General features: G+C 42.7%; 1 protein-coding gene across 4 annotated transcripts in view; it reads left to right on the top strand.

Moving 5' to 3' along the window:
- DPP8 (dipeptidyl peptidase 8) overlaps positions 1-20,279 on the top strand; it is a 71,537-nt gene that overhangs the window by 35,642 nt on the left and 15,616 nt on the right. For all 4 annotated transcript variants that reach the window (XM_008268879.4, XM_070054386.1, XM_002717966.5 and 1 more), the window contains 9 exons: positions 53-181; positions 727-788; positions 2,196-2,296; positions 3,448-3,625; positions 4,464-4,623; positions 10,079-10,158; positions 16,019-16,171; positions 16,426-16,561; positions 18,056-18,201. In XM_008268879.4, the coding sequence (XP_008267101.1) occupies positions 53-181; positions 727-788; positions 2,196-2,296; positions 3,448-3,625; positions 4,464-4,623; positions 10,079-10,158; positions 16,019-16,171; positions 16,426-16,561; positions 18,056-18,201 (1,145 nt within the window). The remainder of the gene's footprint in view (positions 1-52; positions 182-726; positions 789-2,195; positions 2,297-3,447; positions 3,626-4,463; positions 4,624-10,078; positions 10,159-16,018; positions 16,172-16,425; positions 16,562-18,055; positions 18,202-20,279) is intronic.

Raw genomic sequence — 20,279 nt, 5'->3', positions numbered from 1 at the left:
GTCTGGAGTAATTCTTCTAAATTTTCCAATATCTAAATCTCTTTTAATAAAGCTCCTAGTGGTGGTAAAATTCTTAGAATTCTGTATGAAGAAAATGATGAATCCGAGGTGGAAATTATTCATGTTACATCCCCTCTACTGGAAACAAGGAGGGCAGATTCATTCCGTTACCCTAAAACAGGTACTGTACTCCCTGCCATTTGTGGTCGCTCCTTTCCCCCTCCCAAACGAGATTCTTTCTGTCGTCATCCGAAGGTGTGGCCAGCGTCAGTCATTTACGTCCTTGGGATTATTCATTTATGTCACTGAAATAGTTTTGAAATTAAAGACTGTGCCTTTTTAAATTACTTTCAAAGATAGAGATGTCCACAAAGCTGGTAACTTGAATGAATGAGTGGAAAATATATCTTCATTAGCAAGTAAAGACTTTTAACTGACTTTGTTCTTAGTGAATTTGTAACTTGTCCCCAGTTTTCTGTTTACAGCATTTTGGTTATGAAAATAGTACAGAATTTTCCTTCTTTATTTCATATTGACTTTTTATGGAAAATGTAACAGTTAATGTTTCTTTCTGTATTAGAAAGTATTAATTTGAGATGGAGCTATGATTCTAATGCAATAAAACCCTTATATATGTAATCTTCCTAACTTAAATAGAGGGTTGAGCTAGAAAAATTAGCTTGAGTAATCTTGGATATGAATTACTATCCGTTTTTCTTTCTAAAGGCACAGCAAATCCAAAAGTCACTTTTAAGATGTCGGAAATAATGATTGATGCTGAAGGAAGGGTAAGCACAAAATATGGAGCTGACTTTGTGTGTCATTTGACTAATCAGTCTGATGGGTTCTTTGATATACTTTGTATTTTTTGCTGTTGTTGATTTTAAGCTAATTTTCTGCTTAAAAAACTTGCTGCTGGATCCCAAGTAGGAACGTGGGGATATGCATACTTACTGCTCCTCTTGAAATAGATTGACTTCTTTGTCTTTATTTATTTATTTATTTTTGACAGGCAGAGTGGACAGTGAGAGAGAGACAGACAGAAAGGTCTTCCTTTACCGTTGATTCACCCTCCAATGACCGCCATGGCCGGCGCGCTGCGGCCGGCGCACCACGCTAATCTGAAGGCAGGAGCAAGGTGCTTCTCCTGGTCTCCCATGGGGTTGCAGGGCCCAAGCACTTGAGCCATCCTCCACTGCACTCCCGGGCCACAGCAGAGAGCTGGCCTGGAAGAGGGGCAACCGGGACAGAATCCGGCGCCCCGACCGGGACTAGAACCTGGTGTGCTGGCGCCGCAGGTGGAGGATTAGCCTATTGAGCCATGGCACCGGGCGACTTTGTCTTTATTAAGTCTCCGGATAGGCATTTTTTGTTTTTTGTTGTTTTTGTTTAAAAAAAAAAAAAAAAAAAAGAACAGTGGTTATTGACTGATTTACCTTCTGTGTTTGGTTACATGTCTGTGGGTGGTTAAATATCCCAGAACTTTTCTCTTGTACTGCAGCTATCTGTTTGAATTGTCAGATGCCCATAAGTTGCATACTCACAGCAGTCTTCTCTGTTACTTTTCTTTAACAGCTTTACTTCTATACAATTCACATACAGTGCAGTTCACTCAGAGTTTGAAATCCAGTGACTTTTAGTATACTTAGTGTTGTGCAACTATCACAGAATTCAACTTTAGAATATTTTTGTCACTTCAAAGAGAAATCCTACACCCCTTAAGCCATCATCTCTCAACCTTACCATAAACTCTAGCACAAGACAGTCACTAATCTCTACTTTGAATAGATTTACCTGTTCTGAGTATTCCATATATTATACATGGAATCATAAAATAGCCTAGCTTTTTAGATGAATGTTTTCAAGGTTTATCCATGTTGTGCCATGTATCAGTACTTCATTTCTTCTTACTGACATAAAATATTTCATTGTATAATCCTGGTGTGTTCTGGTTACTGAAAGTCACCATTTTCAAATGTATTATTACTAGTTAATAAGGAAAAAGCATGGCTTATACTTTTAGGATCTAACAAAGTTGTGAGTCGGGATATGGTTTTGCTATATCCTTTATGCCTTTTTAAATATCTAAGGCTAAAAAAAGTGTTATGTTCTTATGTATGATTTAAGTAGATTACTGAGTTAATTGTTTAAATCTTCTGTGATAAGATGCCTTTTTGTCTTTTTTTTTTTAATAGATTATAGATGTCACAGATAAAGAGCTAATTCAACCTTTTGAGATTCTATTTGAAGGAGTTGAATATATTGCCAGAGCTGGTTGGACTCCAAAGGGAAAATAGTGCGTATGTTAAATTGTCACTTCTTTACAACTAACTTAGGATCCAGAGCTTTAGAAATGCTGAGGCGATTTGGTTTGCCTTACAGTTGGAGCTGCCTTCACATGTAAATTGGCAGTACAGTTATTTCTGCACAAGAAATTTTTCCTAAACTGAGTGGATTTGACTTGGAGATTTGTAAATCCTATCAGCATAAATGCATTCTATTTTAATTCTCTTAGCCAGTTACGATTCATAGTGATGTTTGTGATTAAATTGTGTGACTTGGGGCAGGTATTGGTGTAGTGGTTAAGATCTCACTTGGGTTGCCTGCATCCCAAATGGGAGTCCCTAGGTTCAAGTCCCTGCTGTGTACCCAATTCCAGCTTTCTGCTCATGTTCACCCTGGGAAATGGCCATGGTATCTCAAGTTGTTGAGTTCTTAAAGTTTTTTTTTTTTATTAACAGTAACTTTTTTTAAAGATTAATTTATTTATTTGAAAGGCAAAATTAGAGAGAGGAGGAGAGACAGAGATCTTCCATGCACTGGTTCACTCTCCAAATGGCCAGGGCTGAGCTGGGCCAAAGCCAGGAGCCAGGAGCTTCTTCCTAGTCTCCCACGTGGGTACAGGGTTCCAAAGACTTGGAACACCCTCCACTTCTTTCCAAGACACATTAGCAGGGAGCTGGATCGGAAGTGGAGGAGCTGATGCCACAGGCCATGGCTTAAACTACTGCACCACAGCACAGCCCCTGGATTGAATTCTTGGTTCCTGGCTTTAGCCTAACCTAGCCTTGGCTATTGCAGGCATTTAGGGAATAAACCAGTTGATGAGGAGGTATTTATCTATCTTCTCTCTCTCTCTCTCTCTCTCTCTCTCTCTGCCTTTCAGAGATAAGTATTTAAAAATTTATGACTTTAAGGCTCACACATACATGTGGATTTTTTTAATTTGGAAATTTGAAGAAAATCACTTTTTAAAAACTGTCAAGCTTAATTTCTTAAAATAAATGTAGAATATTTTAATTAGTTATTTGTGACAATTTAAAATATCCTAAAACAGATGTTTCCATTTTGTTATAGATAAGATTGATGGGTGCCAAGGAAAAGAATATTATTCATTTTTTGAGAGCTTGATTTATTTCTGGTGCTTCTCTTTATTTGTTTAAATAGTGCTTGGTCCATCCTACTAGATCGCTCCCAAACTCGCCTACAGATAGTGTTGATCCCGCCTGAGTTGTTTATCCCAGTAGAAGATGATGCCATGGAAAGACAGAGACTCATCGAGTCAGTGCCTGACTCTGTGACCCCGCTGATCATCTATGAAGAAACAACAGACATCTGGATAAATGTATGCATTTTTCCTCTGTGATTGTTTGAATATATGCTCAAAATGCGCAAGCATGGAGGGCCATAAAAGCAGACTATCAAAATGCATTTTTTCAAGTTCAAAGAAATTCATGAATGTTATTTGCTTAGTTTGAATGTCTCAAGTTTTAGAATGATGGTTGCAGAATGGAATGATTTTGGTTGCCATTGAAATGACATCTCACTGGCTGCAGATTTGTCTCTGGACACATCAGATGATGAATACACAACCTCATCTCCAGCTTTATCGGTGCTCTGAGAGGATTTCAGGACTCCAGTTCTAAAGAGACTTTCTCCTCTTTTAAGTTGTCAAACTATACCAAAACTTTCCAGTCTTCAATTTAATTTTGCATTTTCCAATTTAGCATAAAAATAAGAGACAAAATAAATACAACCAGCTTACTCTGTAGCTGAATGTAGGCTTCAAATGATTCACCTAAAACAGATGAACATCTGTTTTCCCTCAATTGTTAGAATATTTTTCTTTGGAAAACAAAAGTAAAAAAATTTTTTTCTCATTTCTGTAATAAGATTTATATCATTAAAGAAATCTCATGCCATGTTCAAAGATTAAAGAGGTGGTGAGTAAGAAAAAGCTTTTGGCCATATTTTTCTATTTTTCTCCATTTGGAAACATTTATTTCTGAATGGATAAAGCCTTTGACTAAAGTAAAATAAATCGAAGGCGCAGCTAGAACTTATTATTGTAATTGTGCCACACCCCTGGCGCTGACAGTTGTTTGCCGTTTTTTCTCTAGCTTAATTGAATTATGTAGTGTTTTTGTTAGTGTGTATAGTAAATCAAGCTATTCATTTTACAGATCCATGACATCTTTCATGTTTTTCCCCAAAGTCATGAAGATGAAATTGAGTTTATTTTTGCCTCTGAATGCAAAACTGGTTTCCGTCATTTATATAAAATCACGTCCATTTTAAAGGAAAGCAAATATAAACGATCCAGTGGTGGTCTGCCTGCACCAAGTAAGAAACCATTTTTATTTAAAAAAGAAAACAAACATTGGAGCAGAAGGTGGGAGGGACAGGAGAATGTCATGTGTCTTTCATATGCTTTATGTAAGCATCAGTGATGGCCTTATGAAACCTTCTATGTTAAAATATATGCATGTGTTAAAAACAGAACAAGGTTCTTGATGAATTAACTATTAATAGTGGATAACACTGAGTATCTGGATTACTATTTTTTGGTGTTCTACTTTGGCCTTGAATGCTTTTTTTAATTTGTTTAAACATATTGAACCCTTATTATTTTGTATTTTTTAAAAACTACTTTTAAAAATGTTATATAATTATTAGCTATTTTTTATACAAATGTTTCTTATGCTATCTACATCTACACTAAGCTTACTTTATTACTAAAAGTCTTCAGAGTAATATAATTATCTTGCCTAAAGTAAAATTGAATATTATGTCAACTGAAGTTAATTTCTTTTTAAAAAGTGATGATTTCCCTTCTGGGTAACAATAAGTGCTTAAGCCTAGGAAAGTGAAGTAGTACACTGAGTACTGTTCTTAGGTTTTTCTAAAACTGAATTCCAGTTTTCTACTTCATTAAAGCTTGTTTTGGCAGTACTTTATGATAACTTTTGTTATATACTTAACTGCCATTTGTAACTTACCAGACTCAACCATTGCCTTTTTTAAAAAGTTGCAGTAAAATATGCATAGTAAGAGTTAGCGTTTTGACCATTTTTAAGGGCACAGTTAGTGGCATTAAGTACATTCATTCTGTTATATGACAATCACCTCCGTCCATCTCCAGAACTTTTTCATCTTCCAAATCTGAAACTCTCCACTGAATAGTAACTCCTCATCCCCTGCTCCTCCAAGCCGCTGTTAACCACTTTCTGGCTTTCTGAATGTGACTGCTCACTGCTCTAGATCCTTTTCTGTAAGTGGAGTCATGCAGCCTTGGTCCTTTTGTGACTGCCTTATTTCACTCAGCACTGTGTCCTCAAGGTTGATCTGAGATGTAGCATGTATCAGAATTCCCTTCCTTCTCAAAGCTGCATAATATTTCACTTTATGTAAATTCCACATTTTGTATATTCATCTCTCAGGGGTACCTAGGCTGCTTCCACCTTTTAGCTACTGTCAGTATGCTGCTGTGGACATGAGTCTACAAATAACTGTTCCTGTCCCAGCTCCCAGTTCTCTGGAGCATGTACCAGAGTAGAATTTCTGGGTCATAAAGTGATCCTATTTTTAATTTTTTGAGTAAATGCCATACCATTTTCCCTGAGCTGCTATGCCATTGGTACATTAGTAGGAATGACTGTGCCATTTTACCTTCACACACACACACACACACACATGCACACACAGCAGTGTACAAACATTTTAATTTCACATCCTTGAAAATATTGGTTATTTTCTGTTTTTTGTTTGTTTGTTTTTTATAATATCCATCCTAGCAAGTATGAGGTGTTACTGTTTTGATTTTGATTCCTTAGGGATTAATGTTTTTGACAGTCTTTCTATGCACCCACTGGTACATGTACCCACTTATGTATCTTCTTTGAAGAATTATTCTAGTCCTTTGTGCATTGTTTCATCAGGTTGCTTATTCAGCCTGACCTTTTACATATCTTTCTTATATAGGCAATAGTGATCTGTATCTTGAAACTTGCAAATTAAACGTTATCTATGGCACCGCTCCTTTTCTTATCCTAGTTTTTGAAGATGCTCAATATCTCACGTGTCCAAGATGGGAAATTCTCCCTTTCCAGCCTCGGCCTAGCTTGGTCCCTAGTGTGAAATTGCCTTTACCAGATCCTTATTGTTCAGAAACTAAATCCAGCTATGGAATTCTAGGGTTTAATGATGGAGACTGATCAAATAGTTGTAGCTAGTAGTTATTTAACTAAAACAAAATGTGGGGAGCGTCGCTCCCCCCCTTCGTGGAGGAACGACACAGGACCCTGCGCTGTTCTTTCGTCTGCTCGGCCCTTCCCGGGTTTGCTGCTGGTTCTTCCTGGGTTGGCTACCGTCCCTTCCACCTCCGTGGAAGGGCGGTTCCCCCTGCCACTTTCCCCACTTCCGCGGGGGAGCGGCACACCGCTGGCCAGCTCTCTCGGGGGCTGCTCAGATGTTCCTCAGGTGTTCCTTCAGATAGATGTTCCTGGTGCATGTTGTCTCTCTCCGTTATAGTCCTCTTCCACCAATCCCAACTCTGCTACCCACACGCCGAGTACGCTGCTCTCCTCCAATCAGGAGCAGGTCCTACAGTTTATTGGTTGAACTGGAGGCAGCTGTGTAGAAGCTGTTTACTCCTCTCCCAGGGCCATATTGTGGGAGAGCAGATGCATAGAATAAGTCTTAATTCCAGTAACAGTCTAGTCCGAGTTGCTCCCCACAGGGGAGCAGAAATAAGAAGATGGTAACTTACAATTTTGTGCCCTAACTGAAGAGTATAAGAAGAGCTAGTATCTGTTAACACTCACCTCAGGACACCAACCCTGTGTGCCCTACCAGTGTCTCGGCCCCTCAGTTTGCCAATCTTTCTGGTTTTTCATCTTTTTTATTCCTTTTTGTTTGTTTGTTTTTAAGATTTATTTTGTTGATTTTAAAGGCAGAATTACACTGAGACAGAGAGATAGATCATCCTTCCACTGTTTAACTTCCCAAATGGCTGTAACGGCTGGTCTGGGCCAGGCTGAAGCCAGGAACCCAGAGCTTCATCCAGGTCTCCTTCAAGGGCATGGACCCAAAGTGGATCAAAAGTGGAGCAGCTGGGACTTGAACTGGAGCCCATATATGGGATGCTAGTGTTGCAGGCGACAGCTTAGCCTGCGATGCCACAGTGCTGGCCTCTCTCTTTTTATTTCTTAGTCTTTCTAAGTTTTCCTTCTTTATGTCTGCTTCATTTCCTTTTTAAGTGACTATAATATGAAATATTATTATTTATATATTAAGTAATCTTTCATTTTCTGCGCATAGAGTTTAACAGTTTGTTTATTTGAAAGGCAGAGTGGAGCTGATGCTGTGGCATAGCAGGTAAAGCCGCCGCCTGCAGTGCCGGCATCCTGTATGGGTGCTGGTTCGAGTCCTGGCTGCTCCACTTCCAACTCAGCTCTCTGCTATGGCCTGGGAAAGCAGTAGAAGATGGCCCAAGTCCTTGGGGCCCTGCACCGTGTGAGAAGACCTGGAGGAAGTTCCTGGCTCCTGGCTTCAGATTGGCACAGCTCCGGCAGTTGCAGCCAATGGGGGAGTGAACCATCAGATGGAAGACCTCTCTCTCTCTCTCTCTCTCTACCTCTCCTTTTCTCTGTGTGTAACTCTGACTTTCAGATAAATAAAATAAATCTTAAAGAAAGAAAGGCAGAGTGACAGAGAGAGCTTCTATCTGCTAGTTCACTCCCCAAATGCCTGCAATCCTGAGGGCTGGGCCAGGCCATAACCAGGAGCTAGGAACTACATTTGAGTCTACCACTTGGGTAGCAGGAGTCCAAGTACCTGGGCCATCATCCATTGCCTTCCCAAGTGCATTAGCAGGACCTGGACCAAAGCAAAGTAGCCAGGACTCTAACCAGCACTGCCATATGGGATGCCCATGTTGGAAATAGCAGCTTAAACCACTGGACCGCAACATCAGCTGTTTCTGTGTGTGTGTTTTTGTGTTTTAAGATTTATTTATTTATTTGAAAAGCAGAGAGTTACAGAAAGGAAGAGGCAAAGAGAGAGAAATCTTCCATCTGCTGGTTCACTCCCCAAATGGTCACAATGGCCGTAGTTGAGCTAATCTGAAGCCACGAGCTTCTTCCAGGTCCTCCATATAGGTGCAGGGGCCCAAGCACTTGGGCCATCTTCTGCTTTCCCAGGCCACAGCAGAGAACTGGATCAGAAGTGGAGCAGCGGTGACATGAACCGGCACCTATATGGGATGCTGGCACTGCAGGTGGCAGCTTTACCTGCTATGCCACAGTTTTTCTCACCCCACTAGATTAGACCTCTTTGTTTAATGAAAAGTCCAAGAACACAGGTGTTTTTGAATTTGTGGTGTCGTGGTGCAGTGGGTTCAGCTGCTACCTGCAACTCCAGCATCCCATATGAGTGCACGGTTAGTCCTGGCTTATCTACTTCTGCTTCTGCTCCCTGTTAATGCACCTGGGAAGGTAGCTTGGGCCCTTCCCACCGATGTGGGAGACCTGGATAAAGTTCCAGGCTCCTGGCTTCGGTGTGGCCCAGCCCTGGCCATTGTGGCCATTTAGGGAGTGAACCATCAGATGGAAGATCTCTTTTTCTCTTTGTCTCCCTTCTGTGTCACTCTGTCTTTCAAATAAATAAAATAGATGTTGGAAAAAAAAATCTGTGTTGCTATTTTCACATTATCCACATGGATCCTCCCATCATTATTCCAGAGTATTAAGATTTACACTTTGGGGGCTTGCACTATGGTATAGTGCGCTAAGCCTCCGCCTGTGGTGCCAGCATCCCATGTGGGCACTGGTTCACATCCTGGCTGTTCCTCTTTCAATCCAGCTCTCTGGTATGGCCTGGGAAGGCAGTAGAAGATGTCCCAAGTCCTTGGGTCCCTGCATCCACGTGGGAGACCCCAAAGAAGCTCCTAGCTTCTGGCTTTGGATTGGCCCAACTCTGGCCATTGTGGACATTTGAGGAGTAAACCAGCAGATGGAAGACCTTTCTCTTTGTCTCTTCCTGTCTCTGTATTTCTACCTCTCAAATAAATAAATAAATCTTAAAAAAGATTTATATGTTGGGGGTTGGCACCATGGTACAGCTGGTTAAGCTGGCACCTGCAAAGTTGGCATCCCATATGAACAGCAGTTGAAGTCCCAGCTGCTCTGCTTCTGATCCAGCTCCCTGCTAATGCACCTGGGAAAGCAAAAGAAGATGGCCCAAGTACTTGTCCTGCCACCTGTGTGGGAGACCCTGATGGAGTGCCAGGCTCCTGACTTCGGCCCATTGCAACCATTTGGGGAGTAAACTAGTAGACGGAAGATTTTCTCTCTCTCTCTGCCTTTCAAATAAATCATTTAAAAAAGGGCTCATAACTTGAATTTTTTTAAAACTGTAGACTTTTATTGAAGTAAAATTCACATAATATTAACCATTCTAAAATAAAGAATTCAATGGCTTTTTAAAAACTGGTATATTAAAATTATACATCTTTACGGGGCACATATCTTTATACATGGATACGTTGTGTAATGTTCAGCTCAGGGTAAGCATACTTTTATCTCCTTGAACATTTATGATCTCTTCACTGGCGCTGAGCACATTCACAGTGTTGTGCAACCAGCCACCTCTGTGTAGTTCCAAAACATTTTATTACCATAAATACAACTTTAATTTTTAAATGCTGTTTTTTTGCAAAGAAAATTTAGAGTGCTGTTGTTATTGTTTCATTTGCTTTTAGTTTAGTATCAAGTACTGAATTACAACTGTTTGTCCTTAGGTGATTTCAAGTGTCCTATCAAAGAGGAGATAGCAATTACCAGTGGTGAATGGGAAGTTCTTGGCCGGCATGGATCTAATGTATGTTCTTTGATTCTACTGATAATGTTTGGTCAACATCTGTATGTATGCAATACAGAAAGTCAGCAGTGCAACTTAATGTGACCCCAGCGTGGTGGTCCCAGTGAGTTGGGACCTAAAATAAGTCAAGTTATTAGAAAGGAAGAATGAGTTCAAATTACAAATCTCACTCATTTTATGACTGTGGTATTAAATGTATTCTGACTACTAAAGTTCATCATTTTCAAATATATTTTTACTTCATAAGGAAAGGCTTGGTCCATACTTTTAGGGTCTGGCAAAAGTTGGGAGTTAGGATATAATTTGAAAATTACTGTACGGTTTCTACACTGGAAATTGTGTTTGCTTCAAATGAGTTATTTTTTCTCTTTCATTCCTCTGTATCATACCCCAGAGATTTGAACTTTATCCACTACTGCAAAGAGCGATGTGCATTTTTACATAGCTTAGATTGATAGGGGAGAGGAGGGAAATTTACTCTCAACAGGTGGCTTTCTGTGACAGTTCAATGAATGTTTTGTTTCTTTTGCCTTTCATAGTACCTTGGATTTATTTCAGCTTTCAGTTAGGTGCTCAGCTTCCTGTGGTCTCTAAGAACTTATCCTTTCTGAATGTGACTCAGAGAGTTGATGTGTGCTGCCAGGACCTGGTGGAGACCTGGCTGTGATTTCCTCACACTGATAAAGAGATTGATTTAGGATTTTGTATACTGTAGAAATCACCCAGTCACTGAGGTGACTAAGGCGAGAGAATGAAGAAGATCCTATCTGTTTTTGTTAGTGAAAACCGTGGACCATCATAGGCAACTTGAAAAGTGCAGTTTCTACTGAGAGCCTCATGTGGTCTTCTGGTTGTTATCCAAATTACATTTTTTTCTGTTTAGAGACCTTGGACATTGCTGTCACTTGAGGAAAAAAAAAGTCTTACTGTGGAGTTGGGGGAGGGGGAGCGTGGAAGGAGGTTTAAAAACATCTTAATGGAATTCTAGGTTCTGATAACAGAACGTTACACTAATGTGAGTTTCGTGGTGCATGATGGTTTTAGGAAACAAGTCATTGGATAATACTGAGGGAATTCCAAAGTTGTATTTATGCAGATCTACTCCTTACTTGGGCAGCCAAATGTCTCTGCTACTTGCCACAACATGCATTCAGTTGCCTTTTTTTTTTTTTTTTTGACAGGCAGAGTGGACAGTGAGAGAGAGAGACAGAAAGGTCTTCCTTTTGCCGTTGGTTCACCCTCCAATGGCCACCGTGGCTGGCGCACTGCGGCTGGCGCACCGCGCTGATCCAATGGCAGGAGCCAGGTACTTCTCCTGGTCTCCCATGGGGTGCAGGGCCCAAGCACCTGGGCCATCCTCCACTGCACTCCCGGGCCACAGCAGAGAGCTGGCCTGGAAGAGGGGCAACCGGGACAGAATCCGGCGCCCCGACCGGGACTAGAACCCGGTGTGCCGGCGCCGCAAGGCGGAGGATTAGCCTAGTGAGCCGCGGCGCCGGCCCAGTTGCCTTTTTTTTATATGTCATGTCTTTTTCACTGCATTTCTGTCATCCTCTTCTGTTTTCTGTCTTGTGTTTTCCTGTCTTTATATATCTTTTTCCTTCTCTGCTTTTTACAACTGATCTTATTCTCATTCAGAAATTTCTAACAGCAGTAGCTGGATAAAGCTTTGAGACTTTTAAGTCCATGTACTTCTTAACAGTTGAGGATGGTTCTTGTAGTTGGGTCCCTGCACCGGCAGAAAAATATCAGTATCATGTGGGAACTTGTTAGAAAAGCAGATTCTTATGTCCATCCCACACCTCGCAATGAAAACCTCTGGTGGTCGGGCCCAGCAGTCTGTTTAACAAGCCCCCCAGGTGATTCTGGTACAACTTAAAAAAAAAAAAAAGATTATTTACTTATTGAAAGGCAGAGCAACAGGCGTAGGGAGTGGGGGATAGAGAGAATCTTCCATCTGCTGGTTCATTCCCCAGCTGTCCACAACAGCCAGGGCTAGGAAAACCCAACACCAGGAACCAGGAACTCCATCCTGGTCTCCCTTGTGGGTGACAGGGGCTCTAGAACCCTTGGGCCGTCATCTACTGCTTTCCTGGGTGCATTAGCAGGGAGCTGGGTTGGAAGTGAAATAGCCAGGATGCTGGTGTTCTAAGTCACAGCTTAGCCCATTGCACCCCAACACCAGACCCTGATACTTCTGGTAAGTAGTTACATTAAAAAAAAAAAAAAAAAGGAACCATGCCAGGTGGAGGTGAGGAATTGACTGGTTATTTCTTTAATTTTGAAAGGCCTAAGTCCCAGCTGCTATGTCAAGAGTAGAACCAGTCCTAACCTTTTGCAGAGATTAACACAGAACATGAAAAGCTTCATGAACTTCTGTCTTTCTGTCATTTGTATCCTTTCTATATATTTCATATGGGCCTGCTTAATCGCAAATGTGTTTGTGTCTCTTGATGCATATTAGAAGTGTTTGGTGATTAAGTTTCCAGACAAAAAACAAGACATTTAAAAATGCTTAAGGGGGTTGGCCGGCGCCGCGGTTCACTAGGCTAATCCTCCGCCTAGCGGCGCCGGCACACCGGGTTCTAGTCCCGGTCGGGGCGCCGGATTCTGTCCCGGTTGCCCCTCTTCCAGGCCAGCTCTCTGCTGTGGCCCGGGAGTGCAGTGGAGGATGGCCCAGGTGCTTGGGCCCTGCACCCCATGGGAGACCAGGAGAAGCACCTGGCTCCTGCCTTCGGATCAGGCCGCAGAGCGCCAGCCGTGGCGGCCATTGGAGGGTGAACCAACGGCAAAAGGAAGACCTTTCTCTCTCTCTCACTGTCCACTCTGCCTGTCCAAAAAAAAAAAAAAAAAAAAAAAAATGCTTAAGGGCAAGAATTTGGGCTGGCAATTAAAATGCTAGTATGCTATATTAGAATACCTGGATTCTTTTTTTAATAAGATCAATTTATTTATTTATTTGAGAGGCAGAGTTGCAGTGAGAGGAGGGATGGAGATATATATATATATATATAGAGAGAGAGAGAGAGAGAATCTTCCACTTGCTGGTTCACTCCCTAAATGGCCTCAAAGGACAGAGCTGGGCCCATCGGTCAGCAGGAGCCAGGAGCTTCCTCCAGGTCTGCCATGTGGGTGCAAGGGCCCAAACACTTGGGCCATCTTCTGCTGCTTTCCCAGGTGCATTAGCAAGGAGCTAGATTGGAAGTGGAACAGCTGGGAATTGAACCAGCACCCATATGGGATGTCGGCACATCAGGTGGAGGCTTAACCTACTAGCCACAGTGCCAACCGCATTACCTGGATTCTAATCCCAGCTCTGGCTCCTGATTACAGTTTCCTGCTAATGCAGACCCTAAAGCAGCAAGTGATGACCCAAGTATTTTACTGCCACCTATGTGGGAAACCTCAATTGAGTTTTCATCTCCCAGCTTCTACCTAACCCAGCTCTAGCTGTTGTGGGCATTTGGGGAGGGAACCATCAAATGGGAGCTCACTGTCTGCCTGCCTTTCAAATAATAAAAATAAATTATCAAAGTTTTAAAGGTCTTGCTTCTAGCAATGTATGTTGTCTTTGCCGTGTTCAAATTTTTGAATTTTACTAAGCATTGAGTAGGCTGGTAGAAGATTTTTTTAGGGCCCAACACTGTGGTGAAGTTCTGGCATTCTATATGGGCTCCGGTTTAAGTCCTGGCAGCTCCACTTCAATCCAGCTCCCTGCTAATATGCCTGCAAAAGCAGCAGAAGATAGCCCAAGTGCTGGGTCCCTGCACCCGCATGGGAGATCTGAAAGAAGCTCCTGGCTCCTGGCTTTGGCCTGGCCCAGCCCTGGTCTTTGTGGCCGCTTGGGAAGTGAACCATTGCGGATGGAAGACCTTTCTCTCTGTCTCCCCCCACCCCTGTAACTCTGCCTTTCAAATAAATAAAATAAATGTAAAAAAAAGGAGGGGGGTCGTGCACTGTGACATAACGGGTAAAGCTGCCACCTACGGTGCCGGCATCCCAAATGGACACCAATTCATGTCCTTGCTGCTCCACTTCCAATCCAGCTCTCTGCTATGGCCTGGGAAAGCAGTGGAAGATGGCCCAAGTCCTTGGGCCCCTGTACTTGAGTGGGAGACCTGGAAGAAGCTCCTGGCTCGCGGCTTCGGATCGGCGTAACTCCAGCTGTTGCGGCCGATTGGGGAGTGAACCAGCGGATAGAAGTCCTGTCTCTCTCTGCCTCTCCTTCTCTTTCTGTGTAACTCTGACTTTCAAAATAAATAAATTAAAAAAAAAAAAAAAAAAAAAAAGGCAGGACTGGCACTATAGCATATAAGCTAAGCTTCCTCCTGTGGAGCCAGCATCCCATATGGGTGCCGGTTCATGTCCTGGCTGCTCATCTTCCAATCCAGATCTCTGCTATGGCTTGGGAAAGCAGTAGAAGATGACCCAAGTGCTTGGGCCCCTGCACCCGCGTGGGAGATCCAGAGGAATCTCCTGGCTCCTGGCTTTGGATCAGCTCAGCTCCAGCCATTGCAGCCACTTAGGAAGTGAACCAGTGGATGGAAGACCTCTCTGTCTGTAACTGTACCTCTCAAATAAATAAATAAAAATAAATAAAAACTAAAAGAAAAAAAGCCAGACTTCCATATTTAAAAAAAAATATTTTTAAAGAGCCAATAAAAGAAAGTTATTTATTTAGAATCATAATTTGGGAATATTATCTGAATTTAGCTGTGAGTTTACTTGCATTTTGTGTGTGGGTTCTAAGTGAAGATTGAAACAATCTTACCCAAACTTATTTATAAATCATACCAGTATTGAAACTGATTGAGTTCAACTGTTTTCCAAACCAGTAGATAAAACACTTTTGAAAACTTGTACAAAAGACCAAAACAGTACTGCCTTAAGTAATACTGTAATGAAAAATATAGAGTAAAATTAGACTCTTTCAAGTACATTTGAATGGTTAACCTAAAAAGAGTGCTTATTTTAAAGAAATAATTCTTTTTTTCTTAAGATTTATTTAATAAACAAGAGAGACAGAGACAGAGTGATACTCCATCGGCTGGTTCACTCCCCAGATGTCTGCAATGTACAGGGCTGGGCCAGGCCAAAGCCAGGAGCCAAGAGCTTCTTCCAGGTCTTTGGCAGGGGCCCAACCACTTGGGCCATCTTCACTGCTTTTTCCCAGGCCAAAAACAGGGAGCTGGGTCAGAAGTGGAGCAGCCAGGAGTTGAACTGGTGCCCATATGAAATGCCGGCGGCATTGCAGGCATTACCCACTACGTTACAGCACTGTTCCCAGGAAAATAACTCTTATATTTTAAGAACAACACAGATTCTGACCAAATAAGAAATTATACAATCTCTTTGCAACTCTAGATAGCATATTTTTTTCTGGACAGGATCTATTCCTAGCAGTAAGTCACAAACAAAACTGACTAATTTATTAACATGTATTTTTTTTTTTAAGATTTTATTTATTTATTTAAGAGGTAGAGTTACAGAGAGAAAGGTCTTCCATCCACTAGTTCACTTCACAAATGGCCATGACAGCCAGAGCTGGGCCAATCTAAAGCCAGGAGCCAAGAACTTCATCCAAGTCTCCCATGTGGGTGCAGGGGCCCAAGTGATCGGGCCATCTTCCACTGCTTTCCCAGGCCATAGAGCTGGATCAGAAGAGGAGCAGTCAAGACACAAACCAGCACTGTTAGGGGGTGCTGGTGGCGCAGCAGAGGCTTAGCTTACTAGCCATAGCACCAGCCCCTTAACATGTCTTTAAAAAAAATAAAATACAAAAAGTGGCATAAATGATGCTGAGTAAAATTTGGGCTTGTTCATTGCCAGGGTCACTGATTTTCTTGTTGCTGTTTTGCAGATCCAGGTTGATGAAGTCAGGAGGCTGGTATATTTTGAAGGCACCAAAGACTCCCCTTTAGAACATCACTTGTACGTGGTGAGCTACGTAAATCCTGGAGAGGTGACAAGGCTGACCGACCGCGGCTATTCCCACTCTTGCTGCATCAGCCCGGTATTAAGCCCCTACTTGAAAAGGGTTTCTTGTCCTATAAAAACCCTCTGTTAATGTAATACTCCCGTTGAATGTTGTGAAAATGTCCTACGGAAGCCCAGTTAATAAACATTTAGCCGTAACTTCTGTGCTGTATCTGTATGTAAATAGCCCAGCTCTTCTTAGACTCTTCCATATTAGTGTAATTGTAACAGCTGGTAATCTTTTTTTTACTTTTCTCTGAGGAAAATAATAATTGTTTCTCCTTTCTCCAGCATTGTGACTTCTTCATAAGTAAGTACAGTAACCAGAAGAACCCACACTGTGTATCCCTTTATAAGTTGTCAAGTCCTGAAGATGATCCAACTTGCAAAACAAAGGAATTTTGGGCCACTATTTTGGATTCAGCAGGTACTTTTCCCCTGGAATGCTTGATTTCTTAAAGAATGGACTAATTTCATGTATTTTTGTAAGGTTTATTTATTTATTTATTTGAAAAGCAGAGTTATGGGGTGCGAGCTGGGGTGGGAGAGGCAGAGAGGAGGCAGAGAGAGAGATATCTTCCATTTGCTGGTTCACTCCCCAAATGGCCACAATGGCCAGAGCTGGGCTGGTCTGAAGCCAGGAGCCAAGGTCTTCCTTAGGGTCTCCCATGTTGGGGGCAGGGGCCCAAACACTTGGGCCATCTTCTCCCATTGCTTTCCCAGGTACACTAGCAGGGAGCTGCATTGGAAGTGGAGCAGCAGGGACTCAAACCAGTGTCCATATGGGATGCCAGCACCACAGGCATGCCACAGCACCAGCCCCCCTTCATGTATCTTTTAATTCACTTTCTCCCCAGTTTTTTTCTTGTTAAGTATTTTCAATCATTAATTGGGCCACCATTTTGGGTTCAGCAGGCAGGTACTTTTCCCCTTAACCTGACCTTAAATAGAATTAATATGCTAGAGCACTAGTGCTGAGGGATTAGGAAATCAGTGCAGAACCAGAGTATAGGTATATTTTAGTGTCCACAGCAGGATTTGTAATACAGTGATTATCACAGCTTGGTGTGTAACATTGTCCACTGTGCAGACACATGGAGAGTTCTGTATAGCTGTGGTGACCAAAGGCTGGGAGTGACATTTTTTTTATTTGACAGAGTTAGTGAGAGAGAAAGAGAAAGGTCTTCCGTCCGTTGGTTCACCCCCCAAATGGCCACCACGGCTGGAGCTATGCCAGTCCGAAGCCAGGAGCCAGGTGCTTCCTCCTGGTCTCCCATGCGGGTGCAGGGGCCTAAGCACTTGGGCCATCCTCCACTACCCTCCCGGGCCACAGCAGAGAGCTAGACTGGAAGAGGAGCAACCTGGACTAGAACCTGGCGCCCATATGGGATGCCGGCACTGCAGGCAGAGGATTAACCAAGCGAGCCATGGCTCCAGCCCCTGGGGGGAGGGGGGCGGTGTGTGACTCTTTTTCTCTGCCTTCTGGTTAGGCTTAGTCTCTCATGACCAGAAACAGAATTGTTGAGCACCTGCTATGAGCAAGTTAAATTGACTGGGTTAAGTATGTGCCTCCTGTTTGTTTTTCCTCCCAGCCGTAATGAGGTATGTGCTTGTTTCTACCCAGGTGTGTGGTGTAGCCATCAGTAAGTTTCACTGAGCTGAGCACCAAGTATTTGTATAGTTCTGTGCCTGAATACTTATTGGGCTCCACAATTTATTCGAAACACTGTGTCTGCTTCTGAAATAAATAAAATCTGTGTTTGTAGATGAATGTTCTTGCTTGATTTCTAGCTTACCACCTGAAAGGAGAGTGGTTGGTGAGCTGTGTGGGAGTCTGGGTTTTGCTGTCTTCTTCCTTGCTCTTGGATTGTCACACTCCCCTAAGAACTCCTGTAACAGGCCCTGTGTTACCTACTCACAGGTCCTCTTCCTGACTACACCCCTCCAGAAATTTTCTCCTTTGAAAGCACGACTGGATTTACATTGTATGGGATGCTATACAAGCCTCATGATCTGCAACCTGGAAAGAAGTATCCCACTGTGCTGTTCATCTACGGTGGTCCTCAGGTGGGCATGCTTAAATACAGACAAACGTGTGTGTGTGTGTATTTAGGTGATTTGTTTTTTAAATGTCTAGTCAGCTGTTTAGGTCAAGAATTTGAGCCCCGTTGGGCCTCTGCTGTTATCAGCTCTGGCTTATGTTCTTTCTTTTTTTTTTTTTGGAAAGGCAGAGTTAGAGAGAGAGACAGAGAGAAAGGTCTTCCTTTTTCCGTTGGTTCACCCCCAAAGTGGCCGGTATGAGTGGCACTTTGCGGCTGGCGCACTGCACCGATCCGAAGCCAGGAGCCAGGCGCCGCCTCCTGGTCTCCCATGCAGGTGCAGGGCCCAAGCACATGGGCCATCTTCCACTGCCCTCCCGGGCCACAGCAGAGAGCTGGACTGGAAGAGGAGCAACCAGGACAGAATCTGGCGCCCCGACCGGGACTAGAACCCGGGGTGCCGGCACCGCAGGCAGAGGATTAGCCTATTGAGCTGCGGCGCTAGCCAGTGTGTTGCTTTCTATACAGAGAGGTTTGGGGAATACAATTAAATAATTAAATAGCTTAGTAAATAAAAAGAAGCCTTAGTAGCCTAGCGAATTCCTCCTCTTTTTCCTGTGGCTATCTCAAACAAGCTAAAATATTGTGATCAGCTAGTTCAGGCAACTGCTGTGGTAATCAGTGCTGTAAGAAGCTTACACCTTGGTCTTCCTTTTTCTGTATTAAAAATTGCCATGTGACTGTTAAGTAAATGCTTTTGACTATCAGAGTGAAGTATTTGGGATAGGTGAATTGGTTGTTAATTTTTTTTTTAAGATTTATTTATTTTATTTGAAAGAGTTACACAGAGAAAGAAGGAGAGGAAGAGAGAGAGAGAGAGAGAGAGGTCTTCCATCCACTGGTTCGCTCTCCAATTGGCTGCAATGGTCAGAGTTGCTCTGATCCGAAGCCAGGAGCCTGGAGCCTCTTCTGGGTCTCCCGTGCAGGTGCGGGGACCCAAGGACCTGGGCCATCTTCTGCTGCTTTCCCAGGCCATAATAGCAGAGAGCTGGATCAGATTGGTGCCCATATAGGATGCTGGCGCTTCAAGCCAACGTGTTGACCCGCTGAGCCACAGCACCAGCCCCCAATTGTGTTTCCATAATGCAACTCTTGGACCCAATAATACCCTTTATAATAATATCCAGTTATGTAGTATCTGGAAATATATCTAGGTAGCAAGTTGTACAAAAATAAAATAAACGTAAAATTACATAAGCTATAAAATCTCAGTCATGATAGTTATGTATTGAGTTAAATCATTTTGCTGTCATTGTGTGTTACAAACAAAACATGCATGTTTATATTGCTGGCATCTACATAAATAGTTAAATTAGTCTTTGATTAAAGATTTGAAGCCAAATCTTTGTAAACTTAAAAAGGCTTACCTCAAAGCAACTCAAAAAAGAAATTACAAGAGATACTCAGAAGCTTTGCATGTTTTCTTACTTGCCTTTGTTAGAAGAGGATAGTAAGAGGTGGGCATTTGGCCTAGTGGTTAAGACACTGGTTAGATTGCCCCTGGCCTGGAAGACCAGCTTCAGCCCCAGCTGTGATGCCAGCTTCCAGCCACTGCAGACCTTGAGAAGCAGCGGTGATGGCTCAAGGAATTGGATTCCTGCCACCCACTCTCACTGTCCTCTCTGCCCGTCCAAAAAAAAAAGGTCAGAGGTAGCTAAGGGCCATGTGAATAATTTAGGTCTTTTTGTGAAGGATAATGGAGCCATTAGAGGGAGCCAAGCAGTAGTCATACCTTACTCAGATGTGTAGACCATCGCTGTGTTACTGCAGGAACAAAGAGACTATATATGAGAGTAGTTGTTTGTTGTTACAGTGGCATTAAACATCCAAAAGTATAAAATTGGGAGACGCACCCCAGTACCTAGCCCAGTAAATATCCGGTAAACGCCCACACTGCTGATTACAGTCCTGTGTCAGCTAACAGCAGGGACGTGCTCTGAGAAATGTGTCATCGGGTGGTTTCTTCATTGTGGGAGCATCACAGGGTGTTCTTACACAGACCTGGACCTGAACGGCATAGGCCATTCTCTCAGCACAGCCTTGTGA

This window comes from Oryctolagus cuniculus, chromosome 12, assembly GCF_964237555.1.
Source record: "Oryctolagus cuniculus chromosome 12, mOryCun1.1, whole genome shotgun sequence".
NCBI lineage: Eukaryota > Metazoa > Chordata > Mammalia > Lagomorpha > Leporidae > Oryctolagus > Oryctolagus cuniculus.
This window is presented reverse-complemented; position numbering and strand designations above follow the sequence as displayed.